Source organism: Delphinapterus leucas, chromosome 7, assembly GCF_059928025.1.
Source record: "Delphinapterus leucas isolate spDelLeu-1000000601 "Yukka" chromosome 7, BTC_Dleu_Yukka2, whole genome shotgun sequence".
Lineage (NCBI taxonomy): Eukaryota > Metazoa > Chordata > Mammalia > Artiodactyla > Monodontidae > Delphinapterus > Delphinapterus leucas.
The window spans coordinates 32,289,853-32,317,001 of NC_143135.1; the positions used below are offsets into that span (position 1 = coordinate 32,289,853).

Sequence of the window (27,149 nt, forward strand, 5' to 3'; positions counted from 1 at the left end):
TACATTCAACATTTTGCTTAATTTTTTTTTCCACATGAGGATAGTTAGGCTATGAATGTTAACTCCTCAAAAACAACATCTATTTATATAGGAGCTAATTAAAAGAAATAAGAAATGGCACCTTTCTTACGGATAAAAGCCACACGTTTGTAAAGCATTTTAAACCTCAACAATTAATGGATTGAGAGAAATAAAATGCATTCATTAAACTCAAGTCATAGTACATACTAAAAAGAATTCTGTGATTAACTGTTAAAAGGAACTCCCAGAATATTTCTTAAAAATATTTATAAAGCTCTTCTATTACAAATTATTTTTGTTTTTAAACAAATAATGCAGTGAATATACCACGGTAAACTCTGCAGGATGCATAATGCTATCTATTGTTAAAGAAAAATGTGTACATTATATTCATTCAAAGCCCACTTGATCATGCCAGTATTTAAGAGAAGAAAATTGATTATATTATCATGTAGTAGAATAGGAATTTAGAGTATAGAAAAAATAATTTACAGATGAAGCTGTTCAAATTTGATTAATATTAAGCCAAATTCTCTTTCATCATTTCATCTAAAATTTTCGGAAAAATATCAGCCTGACTCTATTTTTATTATTTCCAAAGATTCCTCAAGACATAGTTTGCTAAGGTGAAATGGTGATTAGCTTTCCATAGGCTCCATATGGTCTGGGTGGGAAGTTGGAGCCATGGGTGGAGGTAGGAGAGTAAACCTAAATTAAACTAAATTATCTGCTTCCCTTTCATAAATCTTTAGAGTTGGTTAGGGTTTCTGGGTACAATATGGAAATTACAAGGAATAGGACCTGGGAAATTAGCAATATTCCATCTCATCGAATTAAATGATTTTTAGAGCTGAGGAGTCAGCAGGAGCTTCAGACCTTGATCTTTTCTTTTGTCCTGGTCATTTCACCCGAAAACCCTCTAAATCATCTATAAAACTAGTTCTCTTTCTTAGGTAGCCTGTAATCTGAAAAATACTGATAAGTGACACAGAATTACTCAGCAAGTACAATTGGTACATGAATATATCACAGTATCACTTTTACTGTTAATGATAGTTTGGCATTTCTCCAGATCACTAAATTTCTTTGAATATGTCATTGTGGTCAAAGTTGTGCCACCATATCCCAGAATTTAAGTTCATCTATTAATTACAGATCATGCCAGCATACTGTGCTCCAAATTAATTGTGGCTTGGCAGATCTAGTCTATAAAAACAATGGTTTTATATGCTTTCTACAAAATGGGTCTAACCAGCAGAAGTGAATAGATTTGGTGCAGACAAACTAACTGCATCATTCAACCAATTAATTTTAGTCTATAAGTTTGATGCTATACCCATCGTTTCAATCAGTGTCAATTACTCTTGCTTATGAGGTATGTTCAGAGTATCCAAGAGTGAATTTATTTGATCAGTGGTATTCCTATATACAGTCCCAATGTCAAAGGTTCCCACAGCCACTGATTTGTTTTAATAATACATTTGTTTTCAAAATATACAAATTGGGGTTCATTAGTTCTACATGGCTATTTTACTTTCATCAAATCCTCATTTTAAAATGTATGTTATCTGCTTGCATATTTGTATTTTGGACCTCTCTTCCCATCCCACATCCCATTACCCAATTTCATACCAAAAATCACACTGAGCATTTCAAACAGCTTGATTTATAGCTTGAAGTAATTCCAGCAGACAACCATAGGGGTGTGTCTATAGAATGCCAAAAATCTAATCAATTGTGTCAGAAATTTAGTCATTCTTCCTTGATATTTTGTCTACATCATACTAAACATATTTAAAGAATTTTGTTAATTGACTAAACCCCTGACGGAATTGCCTTGATATTATTTAGACATGGTTCTAAATAGTAATGAGAATAGCAATGAACACACTCAAATAAATAATATATTCGGATCAGTACAGATTCCAATCTTGAGGAGAGTGGCTCCAATTAACCAGCATGGACCAAAATCTTTATGATATGGTTTCAATTTGGATTCTAAGAATGCTGAGGATCCACATTTAATCATTCTCCAGCTGATTTAAAAAACAAGATCATGGAAGTACTGGATACCCAAATGAACCAGAAGAATTAAATGTTATATTGCATTTGAGTTCAAAAAAGACCAATTTATACTGGGCAATTTACTGATGACAATGATGATGTATGACTGTGGATATCCTTTTTTTTTTTCGGTATGTGGGCCTCTCACTGTTGTGGCCTCTCCCGTTGCGGAGCGCAGGCTCCGGACGTGCAGGCTTAGCGGCCATGGCTCACGGGCCTAGCCGCTCCGTGGCATGTGGGATCTTCCCGGACCGGGGCACGAACCCGCGTCCCCTGCATCGGCAGGCGGACTCTCAACCACTGCGCCACCAGGGAAGCCTGGATATCCATTTTAATTAGGTTATTGCTTAAGGATCATAATTGGCCTGGAATCTTTTGGAAAATTTGTAGACTACTATATAAAGTTACATAAAATTGTGAAAAAGTTGCATGCTTTAAAAACTTAGTATTTCCATCAAGCTTGTGGTCTAAAAAGAGTATGAAGACAATAGCAAATGGATGTTTTTAACACAGTTTCTTGGTATTTACAGTCATTTTTTTTCTCTATTTGCCTTCCCTTCAGTGCTGGTCAATTGTTTTCCCGGGTTTTTTTCCTCTTCGCATTCAGTACAAGGAGGCACCATCACATTCTGTCAAACAATACGGAAAAGACAATCAGGGAGTCAAAATAAAAATGTTGAATGTAAAAATTAAAATCCTAACAGAATAACTCATGTACCTCAAGAAATATCTTACAGAAGACCAATGCCAGGCAGAAAATAAGTGTAAATATGTTAACACTGCTACTTCTTGAAAGCACATAAAATATTTTCCACAAAAGGCAATATTTCAAAAACTATTTTGAGAAAACTTTGGTCAAACCATTCAACTCTGATGAATCTAACCCCCAAATTAAAAATGTGTTAAGTAAAATGAATCCTAATAATTGCTATGATGCAATACGTTTGGTCAAATATAGAACAGTCCAGATAGAAGTTCAGAATTAAGCTCCTGAGTTGTTTGTTACTTGTTTTTGTGGGGGATATGTACTTCTTTCTTCCTTCTCTGCTTTCTCAAGTCTTCTTTTTATCTTCTTTGTCTTATAAAGAATATATGTATAATTTTTGTTCTCTGTTTACTTTTGTTTTGCTTCTTGGTTGCTGGGGAGGGGTGAGAACCCTCCCTTGCCCTTGTTCTTCTAGGACCTCAGCAAATCAAACCAAAATCTTAGTGGCAGGCACAGTGGTCATGGAAAGGTCCAGAGGCAATAGGTGAAAGATGTGTCTTGTATTAGGCAACACAGCATCCCTGCTTTAGCTAAAGCAAGAGAGAAAATCATGGAACCCAATAGCTTCAAAAAGTGCTTTCTGACAATCAAAACAAACAAACCAAACCAAATACCTGTGGGACAGGTTCTGATTCTGCAGTGTCATTGCTTGCAGGATTTTCTTTGTGCTTCATTGAACAGGTCGTGCTCCCCTGTAAAAGCTGCGATTGAAAATAGGTCAATGAAGTTAAATTAAATGAAGGGAGGGAATAGAAAATCTCCTTTGAAATCTTCCCACTGAAAACTTCCTTCACTTTGAGACAAACTGAAAGGTCAAGCTAGGGACAAATTTATCACAACATTAGTGGGATCCCAGGGAATGGGCAAGCATTCATAGTCCATTTGGGAATCTCAGTGATGCTTATGACAGTCGGCTGCTACAACAAAAGCTCAATTACAATGGAAAGTTCTTTCTTTGCAAGAATTTTTAAAAAGGAAAGAGTTACAAAACTGCTATATTCTATATCCGTGATGTGTCTAGACGCTAGGATCTAAATACGTCCATGGTCTTTATGCCTGCCGGACATCAATATTGCAAGCCAGGAAACAACTTAAACAATATGATCGTTGTAAAAAATTAATAAACTGGAATCACAATTAAATAGAGTCAGGAGACCAGAAGGGGGCGCTCTCACACCTTGCAGCAATAGCAGAGACCAACAAGACGAAGAAAGACCCTCTTCTTTCCTGGCAACAACTCAGCCCATGCAAAGCCATGAACTCTTTGTTTACTGTAGCCCTTCCAACTTTCTTTTCCCCTCTAGGAAAGAATTCTTTTTCCTTTGCCTTGTGGGCACTTGCACCTTGCTCACCATGGTTGCAGACCCAAAATTGTAATTCTCTGCTGATCCCAAACAAACCCATCATTGCTGAAGAAATGTCTGCCAGTCTATTTGTTTTCGGTCAACATCATCAATCTGCCTAGCAAAAAACTTCAACATCTTAAAAAAGATATTTCTGGGAAGAAGATCATATATTTTACTAACCAGGAAATCTCATCTTATTAGCCTCAATCGTCTTGAAGAAAATGAATTACTGGCAGCATATTCCAGTTGCCCTTCATTTTTCATTTTAACCAAGGTTAAAATATTGAATTTTCCTTCCCGCCATCCCTCCTTTTCTTTCTTCCTTCTTCCTTAGTCTGCCTTGCCTCCCTCCTCCTTTCCTTACTGCCTCTCATTCTCCCTTCATCTCTTCCTTTTATTTTCATCTTTTTTATTTTCAACACATTTTAAAGTAACTAAAAATTGTTTAATGTAAGAATATGTACTTTTTTTAGTGATTTTTCTGTAATCCTTTCCCGGTATAAAACGTATAAAATGGAGACTGGGAGTTTAATAGTTCATGGCCACTGCGTAACTCTAACCTTGAACAAGTCAGTTTCTTTCTTTGAGGTCAAACAAGGAGGATACCTAAGCTGGCTTTGAACTCTAACTTTCCATAAATTCTAGGAGTGGATGATAACTAAAGAAGTTGCATATGAGATTTAACCTACTCCAGTTCAAATCTGAGAGCAAAGTCATTTGCACATGCTCCCGATTCTTGCCCTACATGGCTCTTAATTGAACACTCATGTTACTTTACCCTTCTGTGTCTGTGTAATATGCTCTTTCCCTCCACCTTCATAAAAGTCTCTCTTCACTGGGAGATCCTGAAGACCAGCTATTTGTTCCCTCCCTAGCACAACATTTTCACCACTAGGTAGGCTCATCACACTCTCCTGCTCTAAAGGTACAACGCATTAGAAACATTAGCACACTTAATGTTTTTATATATATATGCATGTCTGGCTCTTTGATATATTGTAAGTTCCTTGAAGATAGAGGCTACATGTATCAGCCCTAGATCCCAGCTAGATGCCTATTAGATAGCAAGTGGTCAATATCTAATCACTTAATAAATGAATAAAACAAACATTGGCTATGAAAATATTTCAGTCCTTTAGAATTTTCATAAATGCCTGAGTTTTTCATATGAGATTTAGTTATATTTGAGAAAAGCTCCAAAGTGGTTGCACATAGCCCCTTCTTCAAAATAAGCCTATAGTATAGTGGAAAAGTAAGATTATAACTATAATAATAGAAATCAGTAGTGAAAACCTTGAGTGCCTTAGTCCAAAGAATTTTAGGCATCTACACAGAGGAATCTTCTACACTACCTAAGAATTTTTTTCCTTTTTATGTTGTACGGGTTTGAGTTAGGCCTAGAAACTAAAATTTCCCTGGAATATTATAATTGTTTTGTTTTTACTGTAATAATACAACTGACCTTTGTTTTTATTATACTTGCTTTCGGCCTTGGGGAAAAAAAACTAAAATAAATGTACTAGATCAGGCTCAGAATGCAGAAAGTAACCTGCAGAGTATAAGGTTTCCCAATATATATTTTGGAATAATGGAGTTCATAAATCACATAAGTTTGGAGAAAAAGTTTATTTGAACATTAAACAGTGGTATTTAAGGTAGTTCTTCTCAGAGCCTTTAACACACAATTTCTTAAAGCTTTCCTCTTGAATGATCTGCTCGCATAATCATATAAGGTGCTTGTTAAAAAATAATACTCCTGGGTGATAATTCAGTCCTACGAATATAGGGCTTGCATTTTTAATCAGCAATACAGCAATTCAAATGCACAGTGAAATTTGAAATCCACTTCTTTGTAGTGTACAAATGCATTATAAATCTCTTAGGAGATATGATATAACCATTTGCCAAATCTATTTGAGCCCCAAACCGTTTTTTGTGTATGAATTATTACTTGAGGTCATTGTCATGAGAAAGATACCGTGGGATTTATGGTAGAGTATGTTCTTTCATTAATGGAAGCACAGCTGACTATCTGAGACAAGTCTTTGATCATCTGAACAATGAATACTTATTAAATTTCAACAGTAAATAAAATATTACATGGCTGGAAGACAGCTCCAACCTTTTTTGATATTTTGATCTTATAATGAACACAGCCTTTAAATTTATTTTTTGTGTGCCTCACAGGCATTGTGGAAACTTCATGAGATGGGGTTCCTAAAATTCCTAGTGTTTCTCAGAAAGGCAACAGATATAAGCACTCCTGAAGGTACACGCCTTCAAAACACTCCCTCAATTAGATAAAATTCAACCTGATGAGTATAGTGCCTATTTCTAGAAACTCAAGTAATAAAATATGAAGAATGATCAGGAAAGTCTGCACAGATTCAGCTACTTCAGTATGCAGCTCACCTATTAATTATACAGGTGACCTACAGAGGACCACAGCTGGGTCTGTAAATTATGAAATGGGATAAGCCATGAACGTATCTTTATTAAAGTGATTACATGCTCTTTCTCACATATACATCTTCCCCAACACCACCAGAATAACCAGTTTGTTTCTGTGCTTTGGGCAACAAACTACCATCTGACAAAATGTTATATTATGGCCACAAAGGGTAGGCAAAGTAACAACAAATTTAGATGAGACAAGCCCTTTTAATTATTTACCCCTGTAGGAAAAAATACATAATCCTACCATGGTGGGGCAGACTCTAATACTGGGGTTTCCTTGATAATTATCAGGAGTCATGTGCAAATGAATTTGAGTCCCAACTCCATCTCCCACTATCTCTAATAATGAACATTGAGGTTCCAAACTTTGGTATTTTACAGAAGAATAAAATTAAACACCAGTGACAAACAAATTTCGACATTAGAACAAATAAACCAACAAGCAAAACACACTGCTATTTTTCAACAATATTTCAGAAAAGAAATAACATTTTAATACTAAAATTATATAAAGGATCCAATGTCAAAAGAAATTGTTTTTGAGAGGCAGAGAGAGAGAGAGAGAGAGAGAGAAAGAGAGAGAGATTGGTTCATGGAAAATCTGCTAATATTTTGTTATTTGAATATTAAATGTCTATTTTCTACATTCCTATACTGTTGAAAACTTCATGACAGGGCAGTACTTGTCCTGCTTGGAATGATGGTAGGAAATACCAATTTAACCTCAATTTTCCCTCATTTGTAAAATGGGGATTTTGACATCAAGTGACATGATACAATGTAGGTAACTCAGCTAGGTAAATGGAGGAAAGAGCCCATCTCAGGTTAGAATTGCTTTAGCCCTTATTTGCTGTATACACTTGGGAAAGTTACTTCATCTTAAGGAGGTTCTGACTCCTTATCTGTAGGGTAGGCAAAATGATCCCTACCTGACAGGATTTTTGGAAGATTTAGATTAAATAAAACTATAGAATGGTTCCTAAAGTAGTATTTTGCACATATTAGGTGCTCCTCTTATGAGCTTTCTCTAAAACTTTAAAAGAACTCAAAATACTTAATGCAAATGCATAACTGGGCAACCTGAACTTTTACCAAGAAAAAATATCTCTGACAGTTAAAAAGTCCAACTCATTCTTCATATTTAATTAATATCTGGGACAAGCTGGAGGCTAAAAACAAGCATGATTTTCAGAATACTGTAAAGGAGAAAAAATGGAATTAAGTACCAAGATTTTTTGAAACATAAACACATTTTGGCTAAATTTTTCTCTCATGTTAGTCTTGTGTACGAAATGAGTTTTTTAATATTTATTACAGAATGATACTTTAGTACTGTTTTTTTGTTGTTTGTTTGTTTTTTTGCTGTATGTGGGCCTCTCACTGTTGTGGCCTCTCCCGTTTCGGAGCACAGGCTCCGGACACGCAGGCTCAGCGGCCATGGCTCACGGGCTCAGCCGCTACGCGGCATGTGGGATCTTCCCAGACCAGGGCAGGAACCCGTGTGTCCCCTGCATCGGCAGGCGGACTCTCAACCACTGTGCCACCAGGGAAGCCCTTTAGTACTGTTTTAATATTAAAAAGGGCAGAAACTAGAAAAGAAGTTCAACGATTAAAAATGTAATGCTGAATCAAAGTGATGGCTGTGAATTCAGTTAACAGAGGAATAGAGGAGTGGGAGGGAGACAGGGTCTGACACTGATGTTCCCTAACCAGGCTCCTCTAGGCAAGTCACATTACCTCTCTGAACCATAATTCTTCATCCTTCAAACAAAATAGTTAAATTTTTGAAACATGAAGCCCTGTCTAACTTCATAGTTTTATTCATTTATTTAGTTTTAATTAATTAATGTATTTATTTATTTATTTTTGGCTGCGTTGGGTCTTTGTTGCTGAGTGCAGGCTTTCTCTAGTTGCAGCGAGCTGGGGGCTACACATCGTTGCATTGCACGGGCTTCTCATAGCGGTGGCTTCTCTTGTTGTGGAGCACCGGCTCTAGGTATGTAGGCTTCAGTAGCTGTGGCACATGGGCTCAGTAGTTGTGGCTCACAGGTTCTAGAGCAACAGGCTCAGTAGTTGTGCACGGGCTTAGTTGCTCCGCGGCATGTGGGATCTTCCCAGACCAGGGCTTGAACCCGTGTTCCCTGCATTGGCAGGCAGATTCTTAACCACTGTGCCACCAGTGGCACATAATTTTAGATATTCATAATTTCATAATTTTAGATATTTTGGAAAAAGTAACTTCATAATTTCGTAACTTATGAAACTTCATAATTTTAGATATTTTGGAAAAATATTTACAAGCATCTGTTAAGATGAGTATTTTGTTTGGTGCTGAAGGAAATGTCAATACTTTTATAGTCTCTGTCCTCAAATTGCTTATTATCTAATACAGAATGAGAACTTTATACAAATAATCAACATGCAAGATGGACTGTGATACAGGATAAAATATGTGTATAAACCAAGTACTATGGGGACCCAGAGGTGAAAATCATTATGTCTCAGGGAAGGTAGGAGGGGGTCAAAGAGTTATTGACCAATTTAACCTTTGTATTTGCACATCACTGTTTGGCGAATTTCCTTATAATAATTATTAACATGCTTACTGGGTTATTTGTATTTTCCAAATTATAAGTTAATCATTATTCTTATGGTTTCTATATGATTCCTGATAAGAAATAATAATTAAGTTAACATTTTGCATGCTTTAAATTAAGATGTTATAGGGGCTTCCCTGGTGGCACAGTGCTTGAGAGTCCGCCTGCCAATGCAGGGGACACGGGTTCGTGCCCCGGTCTGGGAAGATTCCACATGCCACGGAGCGACTAGGCCCGTGAGCCATGGCCGCTGAGCCTGTGCGTCTGGAGCCTGTGCTCCGTAACGGGAGAGGCCACAACAGTGAGAGGCCCCGCGAACCGCAAAAAAAAAAAGAAAATTAAGATGTTATAGGAGGGTAAACATGGAAATTTATTATCTAATGTAAAAAGCAGAAATTTATTCTAAAGCCCTTAGGAAACTATCTATACTTCCCATGTAATCTGGAGGCATGCCTTTTCCTTCTTAAAAAAAAAATACCACAGTAGCACAATGAAGAATGCCTTGTATGAAGCCAACCTTTTCAGATGGTCTGATGGAATGTAGCCCAGAATGACAATGGTATATGGTCTCTCAGCCCAATTACAGCAGGGCATGACTTGCCTAGAAAATTTTGTTAAGCTAATGTCTGCCAATGGCTCATCAGGGCATCAAATGCCACAGAGTGAATATTGGATATAATTGCAAACTAGGACTTTTTAAATCTCTGCCAAAATTGTTTTAGCACGAAAATGCTGGCATAACTTTCTACTCGCAGCTCTAGATTTACTTCCTGCACATTTTCTCCTCTCATTTCCCTGGACAGTGCTTTGCTGTTGAATAAACTCCCTTTGGTCAGGGACTTGTAAGCAGGTGTGATGGCAAGAATCTGAGCGAAGAGTGCTTCCAATGCTAAACATAAGCTGTTGCTGCCTTTCGGTTCCTCAGCACATTAAGAAAAGTTAAGTGTGTGCTACCTAGAGGAGTCAGAAACACCGTAAAGCACATCTACATTGAATAGTAAGTCTCAATCCCTATGTGGAAATTAAAATAAAATGTTCAATGTCTTTAATTCTTGATATGCTATTAAACAATATGAGGCACATTTGCAAACTGCAGGAAAATGGGATGAAGCAGGTACATCCTTTGCTTTCTCCCTGTGACTCCAAAATTACCATTGACACAAAGCTGCTTTCAAAGGAATTTTTTTTTTTTTTTTTTTTTGCGGTACACGGGCCTCTCACTGTTGTGGCCTCTCCCATCGCGGAGCACAGGCTCCGGACGCGCAGGCTCAGCGGCTATGGCTCACGGGCCCAGCCACTCCGCGGCATGTGGGATCTTCCCGGACCGGGGCACGAACCCGTGTCCCCTGCATCAGCAGGCGGACTCTCACCCACTGCGCCACCAGGGAAGCCCTCAAAGGAATTTAAACATTTCCAAAACCGGTAGTCGAATACGCTGTTAAGCTTTTGGTGATCCATTTCAAGTTTTCTATGTCTACTAAGAAAAGGGTCAAGAAATCCAGTGGCCATTTTCCTAGGTGACCCTGCCTGGCTGCATAGGGCAGGAAGTGGAACAAACCCACACAGCTATCTAAGAATATGCATGGTCTCTAATTCCAAGTTTAGGACCTTGTGCATACAAGATATTGAGACCTTGAGTATGAAAATTGCAGAGCAGCTTTTTTAGACTGAACTAATAAGGACATCCATGATAAAACTGAACACTGTGTATTTACTATCTATGATATACAATCATCATGATAAACCTGTAAGAAATCAACATTAAAGTTTCTCAAAATATTTAACAGGAAATATTGACGGAAGAAAATCTAGCTGGGTTTATTCAAATGATACACATTCCTGGGCTCTGTCCCAGATCTATTGACGAATAATCGGTGGGAGTGGAGCCTTACCACAAGCAGTTTTACAGGCTGACCTGATGAGTCATAGGCAGGAAAAAGTTTGAAAATCACTGACATCTATTTTATAGAAAAGGGATCTGAATAACAAAATCACTTGCCATACTGACGTGTTAGGAAACAGCAAAGTGGTAAATTCCAGGCTTTCTCTACCATGTTATTTAGTCTAGGGTATGATCAACAGGAATGAAAATGAATCACCTTTGCTATTTATTTACTAAGCGATTGCATGTGTTCCCATCAGCACTCAGTGGGGTTGCTGATGATCATAGAATCCTGCAATACAATGGGATGATCCCATGATAGTTCTTTTCCTCTACTCTAATGCTTCATTTCCTGACTACATTCCTGAATGGTTGTTTTTCATTATTCAGTCATATAATATACTATATTCTCTATTCTAGGCTAATTCTATTTTCAGATGCTTTTCACTGAGTTCACTTTTATTTTTGACTGAAATATTCTTCTCCTTATAGTTGTTTCCACCAGTTGCATCTGTTTCTGTCCTGGAGAGTAAAAGTGAATAAGACTAGATTTTTTTAATCATGGCCTTTCTAACTGGTGTGAGGTGATACCTCATTGTAGTTTTGATTTGCATTTCTCTAATAATTAGCTGTGTTGAGCATTTTTCATGTGTCCGTTGGCCATCTGTATGTCTTCTTTGGAGAAATGTCTACTTAGGTCTTCTGCCTATTTTTCAATTGGGATGTTTGTTTGTTTGTTTTTGTTATTGAGCTATATGACTTGTTGGTACACTTTGGAAAATAAGCCCCTGTTGATTGCATCGTTTGCAAATGTTTTCTCCCAGTCAGGAGGTTGTCTTTTTGTTTTGTTTATGATTTCCTTTGCTGTACAAAAGCCTGTAAGTTTGATTAGGTCACATTTGTTTATTTTTGCTTTTATTTCTATTGTCTTGGGAGACTGACCTAAGAAAATATTGGTACAATTTATGTCAGAGAATGTTTTGCCTATGTTCTCTTCTAAGAGTTTTATGGTGTCATGTTTTATATGTAAGTCTTTAAGCCATTTTTGAGTTTATTTTTGCATGTGGTGTGAGGGTGTGTTCTAACTTCATTGATTTACATGTGGCTGTCCAGCTTTCCCAGCACCACTTGTTGAAGAGACTGTCTTTTCTCCTGTATTTTCTTGCCTCCTTTGTAGAAGATTAATTAACTGTAGGTGTGTGGGTTTATTTCTGAGCTCTCTATTCTGTTCCATTGATCCAAATGTCTGTTTTTGTGCCAATGCCATGCTGTTTTGATTACAGTACCTTTGTAGCATTGTCTGAAGTCTGGGAGGGTTATACAGCCTTATTTATAATATCCAAGACATGGAAACAACCTAAGTTTCCAGGTGAATAAAGTATTATATATAGAGGAATATATATGTATATGAATATTATTCAGACATAAAAAAGGAAGGAAATCCTGCCATTTGTGACAACATGGATAAACACTGAGGGAATTATGCTAAGTGAAATAAATCGGGAAAAAAAGACAAATAATATTATCTCACTTACATATATGAAATCAAACAAAACAAAATAAACCCATAGAAACAGAGCAGATGGGTAGTTGTCGGGGGCATGTGGGGGGATTGGGAAAGTAGGTGAAGGTGGTCAAAGGGTATAAACTTCCAATTATAAGATGGATAAGCTCTGGGAATACAATGTACACCTTAGTGACTATAGTTAACAATACTGTATTGTATATTTGAAAGTTGCTGAGAGAGTAGATTTTAAATGTTCTCACCACACACACACAAATTAACTGTGTAAGATGATGGATGTGTTAACTAACCTTATTATGGTTATCATTTCACAATATATAGATATAGAATATCACTACTTTGTGTACCTTAACCTTACATAGTGTAATGTGTCAATTATATTTTAATAAACTGGGAAAGAATTAGAAGTATTATAAAAGCAAGAAAAATACACAGTCTGAGGAGATAAAAAAGCAATAAAGCCAGACTCAGAAATGGCAAATGTTTTGGAAGTATCAGACTGGGAGTTTAAAAATAACTGTGGCTGATATGCTAAGGGTTCTAAGGGGAAAAGTGGACAAAATGCATGAACAAATGGGTAATATAAGCAGAAGATGGAAAAATCTAAGGATCAAATGGAAATGCTAAAAATAAAGCAAAAAAAAACACACTGTAACAGAAATGAAGACTGCCTTTGATGAGCTCATCAATATTCTGGACATTGCCCACTGAAAAAATTCAGTGAACTTTAAGACAGGTTGATAGAAAGGTACCAAACAGATGCAAAGATAAAAGGGTTTAAACAATGGATAGAATGTCCAGAATTGTAAAACAATTAGAAAACCTGCAATGTAGAGGTAATGGAAATACTAGAAGGATAAGAAAATAACAGAGGACGTATTTGAAGTAAGAATGGTGAGAGTTCCCCAAAGATAATGACAGAACTCAATCACAAATCCTGGAAGATTAGAAAAACAAAATTACATCTAGGCATGTCATCAAACTGCAGAAAACCACAGAGACATATTGAAAGAATCAAAAGGTGAAAACTTAACTACAGAGAAATAAGGATAGGAATTACTTCAGACTTCTACTTAAAAACAATTTAAGCAAGAAAAGATTGAAGTGAAATATTTAGTGTTAAAAAAATTGAAATATTATCCAGTAAAATTATCCTTCAAAAGTGAAGAAAAAATAAAGATCTCAGAAAAACAAAAACTGAGGGAATTTGTCACCAGTATACCTGCCTTTCAAGAAAAGTTAAAAGTTCTTCAGACAGGAGGAAATGATATAGTTCAGAAACCCTGATCTACAAAAAGAGAGGAAGAGTGTTCTAGAAGGAATAAGTGGACATAAAATAATGTTTTTATTTATCTTGTTCTTAACTGATGAAACGAATAACAGTCTGTTCAAAATGACAATAGCAACAATGTATTTGGTAATTACAGCTTATGGTTAAGTGAAATGAATGACAGCAATGTTATAATAGAGGAACTAGAAATACTCTATGTATACTCTCTGTATAAGGTTCTTTCACAACCCATGAAAGATGTGATAAATCCAAAACAGTTACAAATTATGGCAGACATCAATCCAACTATATAAATATTCACTTTAAATGTGAAGAGTCTAAATATATCAATAAAAGACAGGGATTGTAAGAGGGGATAAGAGAAGAGCACACAACTAGATGTTGTATATAAGAAACCAACTTTAAATATAAGGACACAGATTGATTAAAAGTTAAGGGACTCAGAAAGATATTCCATGCTAATATTAATCAAAAGAAAGTTGGAGTAGCCATATTAATTTTAGGCAAAGCCAACTTCAGACCAAGAAAAATATCAGGGATAAAGATGGACATTTGTCTAATACAGGGGCCAATTCTACAAAAATATATAACAATTCTTAACATGAATGCACCTAACAACAGAATGTCAAGATACATGAGTCAAAAACTGATAGAACTGCAAGGAGAAATAGACCAAACAACTATTATAGATTAAGGCTTCAACACTCTCTATCAATAGTGGACATATCAAGCAGGGAGAAAACCTCTAAGAATATAGTTGATCTGAACAACATTGCAGATAAAGTGGATCTAATTGACATGTATGAAAATACTTCATCAGACAATACACATTCTTCTCAAAGTCACATGGAACATTTAACAAGATAGACTGCATTCTGGGCCATAAAATACATTTGAACAAATGTAGAGTACGCCATCAGACTGCAATGGAACTAAACTAGAAATAAATTACAGAAAGACGGCTGATTGCTATATGGAACTCTCTGAGCTATTGCTCAATTACTCTGTAAATCTAAAACTGTACTAAAAAAACTTAATTACTTTTTAAAAGACACCATTAAGAAAATGAAAAGACAAGAAACATATGGAGAGAAATGTTTTCAAATCATGTATTTGGTAAAGGATTTATATCCAGAATATATAAGGAATCTTACTACTCAACACTGAGAAGACAAACAACCCAGCAGAGCATGGGGAAACTATTTGAATAGAAATTTCACCAAAGAAAATATGTGACTTGCTAATAAGTATATACAAATATGCTCAAATTATTAACCATTAGGGAATTAACAATTAAGCCTGCATGAGCTCTCAATTATTAGTTATTGGCTTCATTCAGATCCCTATTTTATCTTACTTTTATTATTTAAAAAATTTTCTCATTTAGTAGTTTCTACATTTTTGAATTTCATAGAGCAGAAAAAGACATTTAAAAAAAAAGAAATGGGAATAAATTTGTCAACTATTAATTTTGTCAAGTAAGGGCACTAAAGTAAAAATTTAACTCAACAACTACCGTCTACTTTCTCTCTGTAAAAAACTAAGTAACACTGATTGATCTCTGATTAAAGAAAAAAGTCTTTTATAAAAAAACCTGATGTCAATATTTCAAAACACACAAAATATAAATATGGAAAAATGATTTCATTAGGTTATCCAGGGAAACAGAACTAATAGAATATATACATAGATATTTAAGAGGAGATTTTTTAATGGGAATTTGCTCATGTGATTATGGAAGATGAGACATGCCATGATATGCCCTCTGTAAGCTGGAGAACCAGGAAAGCTGGTGGCATAATTCAGTCCAAGTCCAAAGGGCTGCGAATCAGGGGAGCTGATGGTGTAACTCCCAACCCGAGGCCAAAGGCCTGAGAACAGGGCTGGGTGGCCTGCTGGTGTTAAGTCCCGGAGTTGGAAGGCCCCAGAAGCAAGAGCTCTGATATCTGAGGGCAGAAGAAGGTATACATCCCAGCTCAAAGAGAGAGAGAATTTGTACTTCCTCAATCTTTTCGTTCTATTTGGGCCTTCATGGGATTAGATGACGCCTGCCATATTTATGAGGGAAGATCTTTTCTTAGTCAACTGATTCAAATGCTAATCTCTTCTGGAAACACCCTGTCAGACATACTCAGAAAAAATGTTTTACCAGCTCTCTGGGCATCCCTTACCTCAGTCATTTTGACACATAAAGTTAATCATCACAAATCCACCTCTTATCAACTTGGCACATTTATGCATCTTTTAACCATACTCAATCTCCAAATAAAGACGATAAGACTATACTTCTGCCTAACATGATAAAACTGTCCTTCCTACAACAGAAAATGCACCAATCCCTTTATCAGAAGAGGAGGTAAATTTATTTTGTTTTTTCTTTATGAAATTATGTTTTGATATCTTATTTGGATACTCGATTAAAGCAACCCAAACTGGGGCTTGAGTCTCCAGTTCGTTAGAGTCAAGTTGAAGCTATTTTCACATTGCTGTATTGAAATGGAAGCAATGCATTTCATGCTATTTAACACAAATCAGAATATTTTGGGTGAATTTAGACAAGCTGAGTAACAGCAGTTCTCATAGATCCAAAGATCCTCCCACATTTTCCTGTAAGGTGGAGGAAGTCATCAGAATTATTCTCTTATTATTGGGGAATGCTAGAAAGGAACTATAGAGCTCTCCATGCTTAAGGTTAATTACACTCTGAGAACTACAGCTTGGGGAGATAATGGTCCACTAGCTCTCTCAAGGGAAGGCTTAGTTATGGATAAAATCACACATCAGCTTCCTGATCAATTTCACAGTCCTACATCAGTGCTTCTCTTATATATGGTTGCACAATAAACAAAGGGTTCTGGGATGGACCCCCCTCTACCTACTAGCAAAAGTCACATCATACTACCATTACAGAGCCTTATTTAGGCACTGATGTCTTTAAATGCAAATATAACAGAGTCTGAGAAGCAGAAACTCTATTACTAAACAACACTCTAAAGGGATTATATCTTATCTAAACCAATGTTTTTCAAATTAAGAATCACCTGGGTTGGGAAGAGTGTTGTCAAGTCCACGTTAAAAAATGTTTACCCTTAGTCCTATTTATTTAGAACTTACTGAAGAATTTCTCAAAATCTTAATTTTTAAAAACTCCTCGCATGATTTTAATAATCGTGTACATGTGAAACACATTTTTTAGTAAAACTGGCCTGCACATTAGAATCACCTGGAGAAGTTAAAAAATGAATACAACTAATGTCTAGACTCCACATACCAAGATGCTGAGTCAGTTTTTCTTTTTTTTTAAATTTATTTGTATTGGATTATAGTTGCTTTACAGTGTTGTGTTAGTTTCTACTGTAGAGCAAAGTGAATCAGCTATGTGTATACGTATATCCCCTCTTCTCTGGATTTCCTTCCCATTTAGGTCAGCACAGAGCACTGAGTATAGAGTTCCCTGTGCTATATGGTAGGTTCTCAATAGTTCTCTATTTTATACATAGTATCAGTAGTGTATATATGTCAACCCCAATCTCCCAATTCATCCCAACCCCCTTCCCCCCTTGGTAACCATACGTTTGTTCTCTACATCTGTGTCTCTATTTCTGCTTTGCAAATAAGATCATCTATATCATTTTTCTACATTCTACATATATGTGTTAACATACGATATTTGTTTTTCTCTTTCTGACTTAACTTCACTCTGTATGACATTCTCTAGGTCCATCCACGTCTCTACAAAGAACCTAATTTCATTCCTTTTTATGGCTGAGTAATATTCCACTGTATATATGTACCACATTTTCCTTATCTGTTCCTCTCCTGATGGACATTTAGGTTGCTTCCATGTCCTGGCTATTGTAAACAGTGCTGCAGTGAACATTGTGGTACATGACTCTTTTTGAATTATGGTTTTCTCTGGCTATATGCCCAGTAGTGGGATTGCTGGGTCATATGGTAGTTCTATTTTTAGTTTTTTTTTTTTAGAAGATGTTGTGCGTAGGAGATTATTAATTAATTAATTTATTTTTGCTGTGTTGCGTCTTCATTTCTGTGCGAGGGCTTTCTCTAGTTGTGGCAAGCGGGGGCCACTCTTCATCGCGGTGTGTGGACCTCTCACTATCGCGGCCTCTCTAGTTGTGGAGCACAGGCTCCAGACATGCAGGCTCAGTAGTTGTGGCTCACGGGCCTAGTTGCTCTGCGGCATGTGGGATCTTCCCGGACCAGGGCTTGAACCCGTGTCCCCTGCATTAGCAGGCGGATTCTCAACCACTGCGCCACCAGGGAAGCCCTATTTTTAGTTTTTTAAGGAACCTCTGTACTGTTCTCTATAGTGGCTGTATCAATTTACATTCCCACCAACAGTGCAAGAGGGTTCCTTTTTCTCCACACCCTCTCCAGCATTTACTGTTTGTAGATTTTTTGATGATGGCCATTCTAACCAGTGTGAGGTGATACCTCATTGTAGTTTCGATTTGCATTTCTCTAATTAGTGATGTTGGCATCCTTTCATGTGTTTGTTGGCAATCTGTATATCTTCTTTGGAGAAATGTCTATTTAGGTCTTCTGCTCATTTTTTGATTGGGTCATTTGTTTTTTTGATGTTGAGCTACATGAGCTGTTTGTATATTTTGGAGATTAATCCTTTGTCAGTTTCTTCATTTGCAAATATTTTCTCCCATTCTGAGGGTTGTCTTTTCCTCTTGTTTATGGTTTCCTTTGCTGTGCAAAGGCTTTTAAGTTTAATTAGGTTCCATTTGTTTATTTTTGTTTTTATTTTCATTTCTCTAGAAGGAGGGTCAAAAAAGATCTTGCTGTGATTTATGTCAAAGAGTGTTCTATGTTTTCCTCTAAGAGTTTTATAGTGTCTGGTCTTACATTTAGGTCTTTAATCCATTTTTAGTTTATTTTTGTGTGTGGTGTTAGGGAGTGTTCTAATTTCTTTCTTTCTGAGTCAGTTTTTCTGAGATTGGTCCTGGTCATCAGTATTTTATAAAAACCCTCCATGTGATACTACAGTGAGGACAGGGCTAACAACTACTGATGTAGAATTGGAAAACTGATGTTCACAGCAACCTCATTAATTCCTACTGCTTACACCTGGCTTATCTCATTCACTTATATTACTCTCTTGGCCTTTAAATGTAACTGAGTCTACAACCTATAAATACTGAGCACTCTCTGCACTAGAAAGTGTAGCTGCTTGGAAGTAGAGATTTCAAAGACTAAAATCTAGGGAACTGAAATCAGGTTAGAGAGAGAGCGTTCATGCTGGTACAGGTGGAAGCTGCTTTTTGAAGGGACCCAGATCGGGGCCTCCACCAAGGTAGTAGATGCTTATGGGACTTACTGAAGGGAGAGGAGTAGCTAGTGACAAGGAAGGACAACAAAAGTCGAAAGAGAGTGGAGCAAACAAAAAAAGAATTTATGCCTCTCTTTTTTTTTTTTTTTTTTGTGATACGCGGGCCTCTCACTGTTGTGGCCTCTCCCGTTGCGGAGCACAGGCTCCGGACGCGCAGGCTCAGCGTCCATGGCTCACGGGCCCAGCCGCTCCGCGGCACGTGGGATCTTCCCAGCCCGGGGCACGAACCCGTGTCCCTTGCATCGGCAAGCGGACTCTCAACCACTGCGCCACCAGGGAAGCCCTATGCCTCTCTCTTGACAAGAAAAGTAGACCAAAATATTGCTTTGGGAAATCTTAACAAAACGTATAGAACTTTTCAGGCTTGCCTTCAGTGGGACTATTTTGTTTGTTTGTTAAGTTTGATAAAGTCCTGGTTCTTTGTCCTTTCATATGTTTTGGCCACCTCATGGCGTGAGTGATTTGCTCAAGGCACTGATACACCAGTAAGGGCAGGAAAAAAGCAACTGAATTCCTCCTAATCCAAGGGCTCAAAGCAGGACATTGAAGGATCAAGCCTGAGCATTACCCATAAGGGTGCAGGCCAGAAGCTTCCAAAATTCTTATTTATTTTTAATATTTTAAAATTGAGATATAATTGACATATAACATTGTATTAGTTTTAGGTGTACAACATAACGATTTGATATACGTATATACTGCAAAATGATTTTTTGGTAGTTTTAGGAAAGTATATCAATAAACAAGGGCACTCTCCTTAAAATTAACCCAATGGTCTTATCATTTAACTGGACATAAACATTTGAAAATCTTAATTATATCCCTAATTCAAACCAAACTCCTTAGCTTGGGAATCCAGTGCCCCTCCCACTTAAGTCCCAAATTATCTTCTTAGGCAACATCCCACCATTTTCTGTATGCTACTCTCTCCTCATATTATTCAGATTTTTTTTGTGGTACGCGGGCCTCTCACTGTTGTGGCCTCTCCCGTTGCGGAGCACAGGCTCCGGACGCGCAGGCCCAGCGGCCATGGCTCACGGGCCCAGCCGCTCCGCGGCATGTGGGATCCTCCCGGACCGGGGCACGAACCCGCATCCCCTGCACCAGCAGGTGGACTCTCAACCACTGAGCCACCAGGGAAGCCCCCTCTTTTCAGATGTTTTCTTGTCTCTGCACATTCACTCACACTGTCAGAGACCTATCTGTTCTTCAAACTACAGCAAAAATGTTCCTTCCTGCCCCAAACCTTCTTGACTTCTTCCTTCCTTGGAAGTAAATTGCAGACTATTTTATTTCTACTTCTCACTAACCTTATATTCTAAATTGTATGGTTTTGGAACATGTTTCAATATACAAAGATGTGAAGGCCAAATTGTTGAGAAATTTATATTTCTAAATTACTTTGGCAGTCAATAGAGGAAAAAGAGATAGACTTGTTTAACTTATGTTTCTGTTCTGCCTTATTTCCTTTGCTATCACCTGATATCTTTTCCATCATGAAGAGTTTCAGCAGATACTTTCCATTTTGTCAACTAGATTGAAGCCTAGCTTTGAATCTATTAAATACAGCTGTTGTCATTTGCTGTTCCTCAAGCCCAGACATGATAGATCTGTTATCATGTCAAAGTTCCAGAACTAAAATTTCATTTCACTTATTACAAGTGAAAGCACAGAGTACAAGTTCCATATTTCCTATTATCATTTGAAGGGTAAGAATCTCCCTTCCTCTAATGTAATGTCTCTATAATGCAGGGTTGATTTGCTTCTTGGGGAGAATATTATTGAATCACATTCTTTGTTTGGGATTCTGTTTGTTTGTGTTTGTTTTTAATATTTTAATAGCTTTCTGTCATGTGATTGTGGGAATGACCCCCTGACCCCTCTAGCAATTCAAGTTCATAGTACCCCTAATTGTCTGATTACATTTCCTAGTGGAACACCTACATGATTCATATCTATCTGCATTTTCAAACTTAAAAGTACACTGTTTAGATAGTAGATATTACATATAAATAGAAAGTTTCATGGAGGCATAAACTAGGGTTGTTAAAACGCTTATGTCCTTGTTTTCATGTTGAATGTTGTTAAAAACATTTTAAATAAATCTTACAATTTGAGTATCGCACTCAGGGGTACTCAGATATTCTTCCTTTGTAGTCTCAACTTGAGAGCTCTCATGGGCTTCAGAAGTGGTTTGTTGAGCCTTGAGAGAGAAAGAGAGAGAACATTAAAAAAAGAGAGAAATAGATTCAACAGAGAGATCCTAGGACTATTGTAAAACATGATACAATGGCAACATCACACTCAAAGAAAAAGAATAAAATGAAAATTTATATATATCAGAGACCTTTAAAACTGCACCTTAAATATTAACTGAGAAATTAAATAATTTCTATTCAATTTTATATTAGTGCTGTCCAATGGGATTATTTTCCCACTGGAAATATTTATTTCTTGCATAATAAGCTTTTACTTTAAGGATCCTGGTTCCTCAAAAACACAGGAATCTTATCGTTTCTCTTTATTTTAAACCCCAGTATATCTGGGAAATAATAAGCACACATCTTGTTTTTTTAATAGGAAATAAGATGTTTTCTAATATCTCACTGTAATTTACAAAAGAGAATTATATTCACTCCAATGCTTCACTAACCAAGTACTGTTTTATGTCTCCAGAAACCCTAAATATTATTATAAATTTCTCTGTGCTACTTTCTACACGGAAATGCCAATGCTCACGATCCAAGTTAGGTCTTTGGAACCTTCATTCTTGAAATTAAATACTGACTAGATTAAAAAGAGGTCTTAAATAGGTACATTAGTTCCAGTAGGGTGACTTGTCCAAGTTGTTTCTACAATGAGACACTTCTTATGGTTCACATTCCCAGTCTTCTGAAGCACCCTCTGGTTCTGCCCATTCCCAGCTTTTTTACTTCTGTCTTCTCCTGGATAGTATGAGCTCCTGATGTTCTATCATTAAAGCTCCTTCATGTAATTTGGTGAGAGTCAATGTTGATTGCTTGTAATCACAGAGACTTGAATGATACTGGGAGTCAATCAATAAAATAAAACTGACAGGGCTTCCCTGGTGGCGCAGTGGTTGAGGGTCCGCCTGCCGATGCAGGAGATGCGGGTTCGTGCCCCGGTCTGGGAGAATCCCGTGTGCAGCAGAGCGGCTGGGCCCGTGGGCCATGGCCGCTGGGCCTGCGCGTCCGGAGCCTGTGCTGCGCGACGGGAGAGGCCACAGCAGTGAGAGGCCCACGTACCGCAAAAAAATAAATAAATAAAAAATAAAACTGACGGTACAACATAAGGGCTGAGATAGATGTTTGCCATTGAAACCAACAGGAGGGAAACCTAACCCAGCTAGGTAAGCTGTAAAAAATAACACCAGGTTCACCAATGATGGAGATTACATTTTAGAGTAGGTATTCAATATTTTCCTTAAAATATAAATATGCCCATATTGATAAATGTTAATGTGTGCTTAATTATATTTTCTTATGCAAATATTGTGTATTCACGAAAATGCTCCCAGATTTTGGTGGTGAGACTTAGGTAAGAAATATGTGCAGAATAAAAGGTTTTAGCTATCTGTCTATCTATCTATCTATCTATCAATCATCTATCTACCTATCATCTATCTATCTATTTTTGTAGGCCTTTGCTATTTTGGACAAAATATAAAAGGGACTTCATTTACAATTAAGTTCAGAAAGAGCAGGGGGAAAAGAATGACAGTGCAACTTTACTCCTCCATAAGTTTGCCAAAGGCTACCCTTGTGCTCATATATTAAAAAACTGGGGTGCCTGGTTTGTCAATTTCTACATCTATTTATGAAAGTTATCTCAACTCTGCTTCAGGAAAAAAAATTACATATATTAATTACTTTTAACAACTGGAGGAAATTATACATCACTTCACCAATGTGAGCAACAATGCATGAAAAGTTAAATTACTTTAAATACAAAACCTTAGTATTTAATTGCAGAACTGGTTGCATTAAGCATAATACATGCAATCCTTAATGTAGGCATTTGCTATCAGTGAAATGGCTCCTTTTATTTTATTTTATTTTATTATTTATTTATTTTTGGCTGCGTTGGGTCTTCATTGCTGTGTGTGGGCTTTCGCTAGTTGTGGCGAGCGGGGGCTACTCTTCCTTGCAGTGTGCGGGCTTCGCCTTGCGGTGGCTTCTCTTGCTGCTGAGCACAGGCTCCAGGCACACGGGCTTCAGCAGTTGTGACTCTCGGGTTCTAGAGTAAAGGCTCAGTAGTTGTGGCACACGGGCTTAGCTGCTCTACGGCATGTGGGATCTTCTCAGATCAGGACTTGAACCTGTGTCCCCTGCATTGGCAGGCGGATTGTTAACCACTGCGCCACCAGGGAAGCCCCAATGGCTCCTTTTAGAAAGAAGCCTTATTGAGTCTGTTGAATTAACAAAGAATGGGAACTGATTTGGGGGAATGATAATGTATTTTGGAGTTAAAGAAATGTGAATTCTGGTTCTGGATTAGCACATAAATAAATAAGGGCCTTAGACAACGTATACAACTTTGAAGGGCCTCAGTTTTCTGCTGCCCTGCTAAATTAGGTCAAGAACACCTAAATTGCAGTATGTTTTGTGTCGTTTTTTTTTATTTGTTTGTTGTTTAGGTAAAGGTAAAAAGGAGAGAGTTCTAAAACAAAATGAGGTTTGTGAGAATTAAAAATAGTACATGAACATGCTTCAAGGAGAAACTTTCAAAAGTGGAAAAATAAGTTATGTCAAGTAGTTGATGGATTTGACCTCCAGATTGAGGGGTTTAGACTCTATCCACTAAGGAATGGAGAATTTAGGTGGTATATAAACAATAATACTTAACACCTTGACAACCTTAGACAGAATTACTTACAGGGTTGGTGCTTGTTAACTTCAGTCATTGCCACACAATTCAGTTAACTTTGTGTACATACATACACACACATTTTTATATACTATAAAATAACACCTATGGAGATTGAGAAGAAAAAGTTTTCATGAGTATTTCTAAACTTAATTTCTAAATAACACATTTGGTAATGAATTATGAAGTAAATGTAATGTAAATAATAGCAAATGTTGTTTATTCAAGAGAATTATTCTAAATTAATCATGAGAAATAGAATATTAGTGTTTCCAAAGTGTTTTGAATATGAATACTGCTCTACTAAACTGAATTACTAATTACTTGACAAGTAATAAATGTCTATTAATATTTCAAAATGACACAAATCTTTGTTTATATCAGAAATAATCATTTAACAATAATTTATTTTCTGAATAATTTCCAAAGAATAATCAGTAAATATGTTGCTTATGCCCTGTGGTATTGCTGACAACTTTCAAATCCTAGAATAAGTCAGGAACCTGATTATCACATATATGGATGTATGTGGCCCATATGCACAAGGAGGACGATTTGAAAATGGGTTGGAAGAGTGCATGGATATGGTATGATTAAAATTTGGAAAAAGGAAGTTAATTTAGGTGGGAGTAAATGAGTAAAGTGACCCTTCAAAAGGGTCTGGAGCCTTGATCACATGCCTGCTGCAGTTCACAGATGGCTGCTAACATAGGTGGAAGCTACAAATACCCTCAAACCTTATGAGGCTTTAAATATTATTCTACAAAACCACATTCCAAGATGTGAAACTCTGAAGTCATTTTTAAGAAGGTAAAGTATGTGACACCAAAATATACCATACTGCTCACATTTCTTCCTCTGACAGTAGCCTCAAGAAACCTCAGAAATCAGGCCTCCATAATGTCAGCTTCAGAGGTACGCCTGATAAAACTTTAAGCTCAATAACTTGTTGGGTAATCATTTGCTCCACAAACAGTCATTTATCACCTACTCTATCGGTTAGTGGAAGGCGTGAATGAGGAAGGAAGGAGGACATAAAAATGAACAAACAGGATCTCTGTCTTTACAGAATCTATTATTATGGTGGAGTAGAAAACAGATTTTTATCTAAATGTCACTTGTATGTTGGAAAAAAATGGAAAAATTCAGAAATAAGGAGATACATGGATCAACTGCGGTGTATATCTACAAGGAAATAATGTATAAAATAATTCAAATGAATTTTGCAATGAATTTTAAAGAAATGCATTACATCACTCATAAAATGTTAACCAACTGTGTCACCTTCCCTGAACAACTTAATATCTCTGTTCTTCAGTTTATTCATATGAAAAATGAGGATAATCCTGTATGATGGTGGATCCACGTCATGATACAACTTTCAGAACAAATAGAATTTATAGGGCTTCCCTGGTGGCGCAGTGGTTGAGAGTCCGCCTGCCACTGCAGGGGACATGGGTTCGTGCCCCGGTCTGGGAAGATCCCACATGCCGTGGAGCGGCTGGGCCTGTGAGCCATGGCCGCTGAGCCTGCGCGTCCGGAGCCTGTGCTCCGCAATGGGAGAGGCCACAGCAGTGAGAGGCCCGCGTACCGCAAAAAAAAAAAAAAAAAAATAGAATTTATAATACCAAGACTAAACCCTAATGGACACTGTGGACTTTGGGTGATTAAGATGTGTTAATGTAGGTTCATCAGCTGTAACAAATGCACCACTCTGGTGGGGGATGTTAATAATGGAGGAGGCTGTGGGTGTTAGGAGAGGAGATATGTGGGGACTTACTTATACTTTCTGCTTAAATTTGCTGTGAACCTAAAACTGCTCTGAAAAACAGTCTATTTAAAATGAAAAAAAAATTATAGTATTGAATTATAACCTAAAATCTAAAATAAATACCCACGAGTCCATGCTGATATAAATAAATGATTGAATCAATAAATAGAAGGACAAATAAATAGAAAGGACAAATATTTTTTTACAGAAGAATTCTCAGTAACATATTAGACACTCTCCTCTTCAGTAGGTGGAGAATAGGCTTCCCTTGAGTATAGGCTGAAATTAGTGATTCACTTCCAAAGAATAAGGTATGGAAAAGGACAAATACTAGCATTGTGGAGAAATCTGGCAGGCACCATCTTAACCAAGTGATGAGGGTTAACATCACCAATAATGTCATATATCCCTGGTATGATGTTAAGAACACCGTGCCTCTGTGGTATTATTCACAAAAATCCATAACCCCCGTCTAAGTACAAAAACACATCAGACAGACCCACATTGGGGGGACATTCTATAAAATATCTGACCATTAGTCCTCAAAAGTGTCAAGGACATGAAATACAAGGAATGAAAAACTGTCAGACAAGAGGAGACTGAGACATGATGACTGAATGCAATGTGTTGCCCTGAATTGGATCCTGAAACAGAACAAGAGGTTAGTAGAAAAGCTGGTGAAACCCAAGTTAGGTCTGTAGTTTGGTAACAGTATTATACCATTGCCAGTTTCTTAGTTTTGATAAATACGTCACAGCTATGTTTAGATGTTAACATTAAGGGATGTAAAGGATATACAGGAACTCTCTGTACTATTTTCTTAATGTTTTTCTAAGTTTAAAGTTATTTCAAAAGAAAAAAAATATTTTAATGAGGATAATAAAAAGTCTTCCTTCTAGAAACCTGTGAGGATTAAATAAGTTCACATGGGTATAGCACAACTCAATAAAAATGCCAGCTACTATTAGTATTATTACTATTAACATTATTTGCTAAAATTGTCCATGACAAATATGCATTAATTTCATAATAAAATAATTAATATATTATTATAAATGATTATTGTTGGGTGACCTTATGTCTATGAGCATATAAATACGCCAAAGTATTGATACCATACATATGTTCAAAATAGGAGTTTATCTCAAAGCACAAGCAAATGGCTAAAAGTGAAAGAAAAAAA

General features: G+C 36.9%; 1 protein-coding gene across 1 annotated transcript in view; it reads right to left on the minus strand.

Annotated features, from left to right (window-relative positions):
* Positions 1-2,150: 2,150 nt before the first annotated feature.
* The window catches only part of LUZP2 (leucine zipper protein 2), a 231,297-nt gene continuing 206,298 nt past the window's right edge, over positions 2,151-27,149 (minus strand). The window contains exons 10-12 of the mRNA XM_089915855.1: positions 21,419-21,511; positions 3,466-3,552; positions 2,151-2,714 (exon numbers count right to left, since the gene is read on the minus strand). Of these exons, the coding sequence (XP_089771981.1) occupies positions 2,616-2,714; positions 3,466-3,552; positions 21,419-21,511 (279 nt within the window). The 3' untranslated portion in view covers positions 2,151-2,615. The remainder of the gene's footprint in view (positions 2,715-3,465; positions 3,553-21,418; positions 21,512-27,149) is intronic.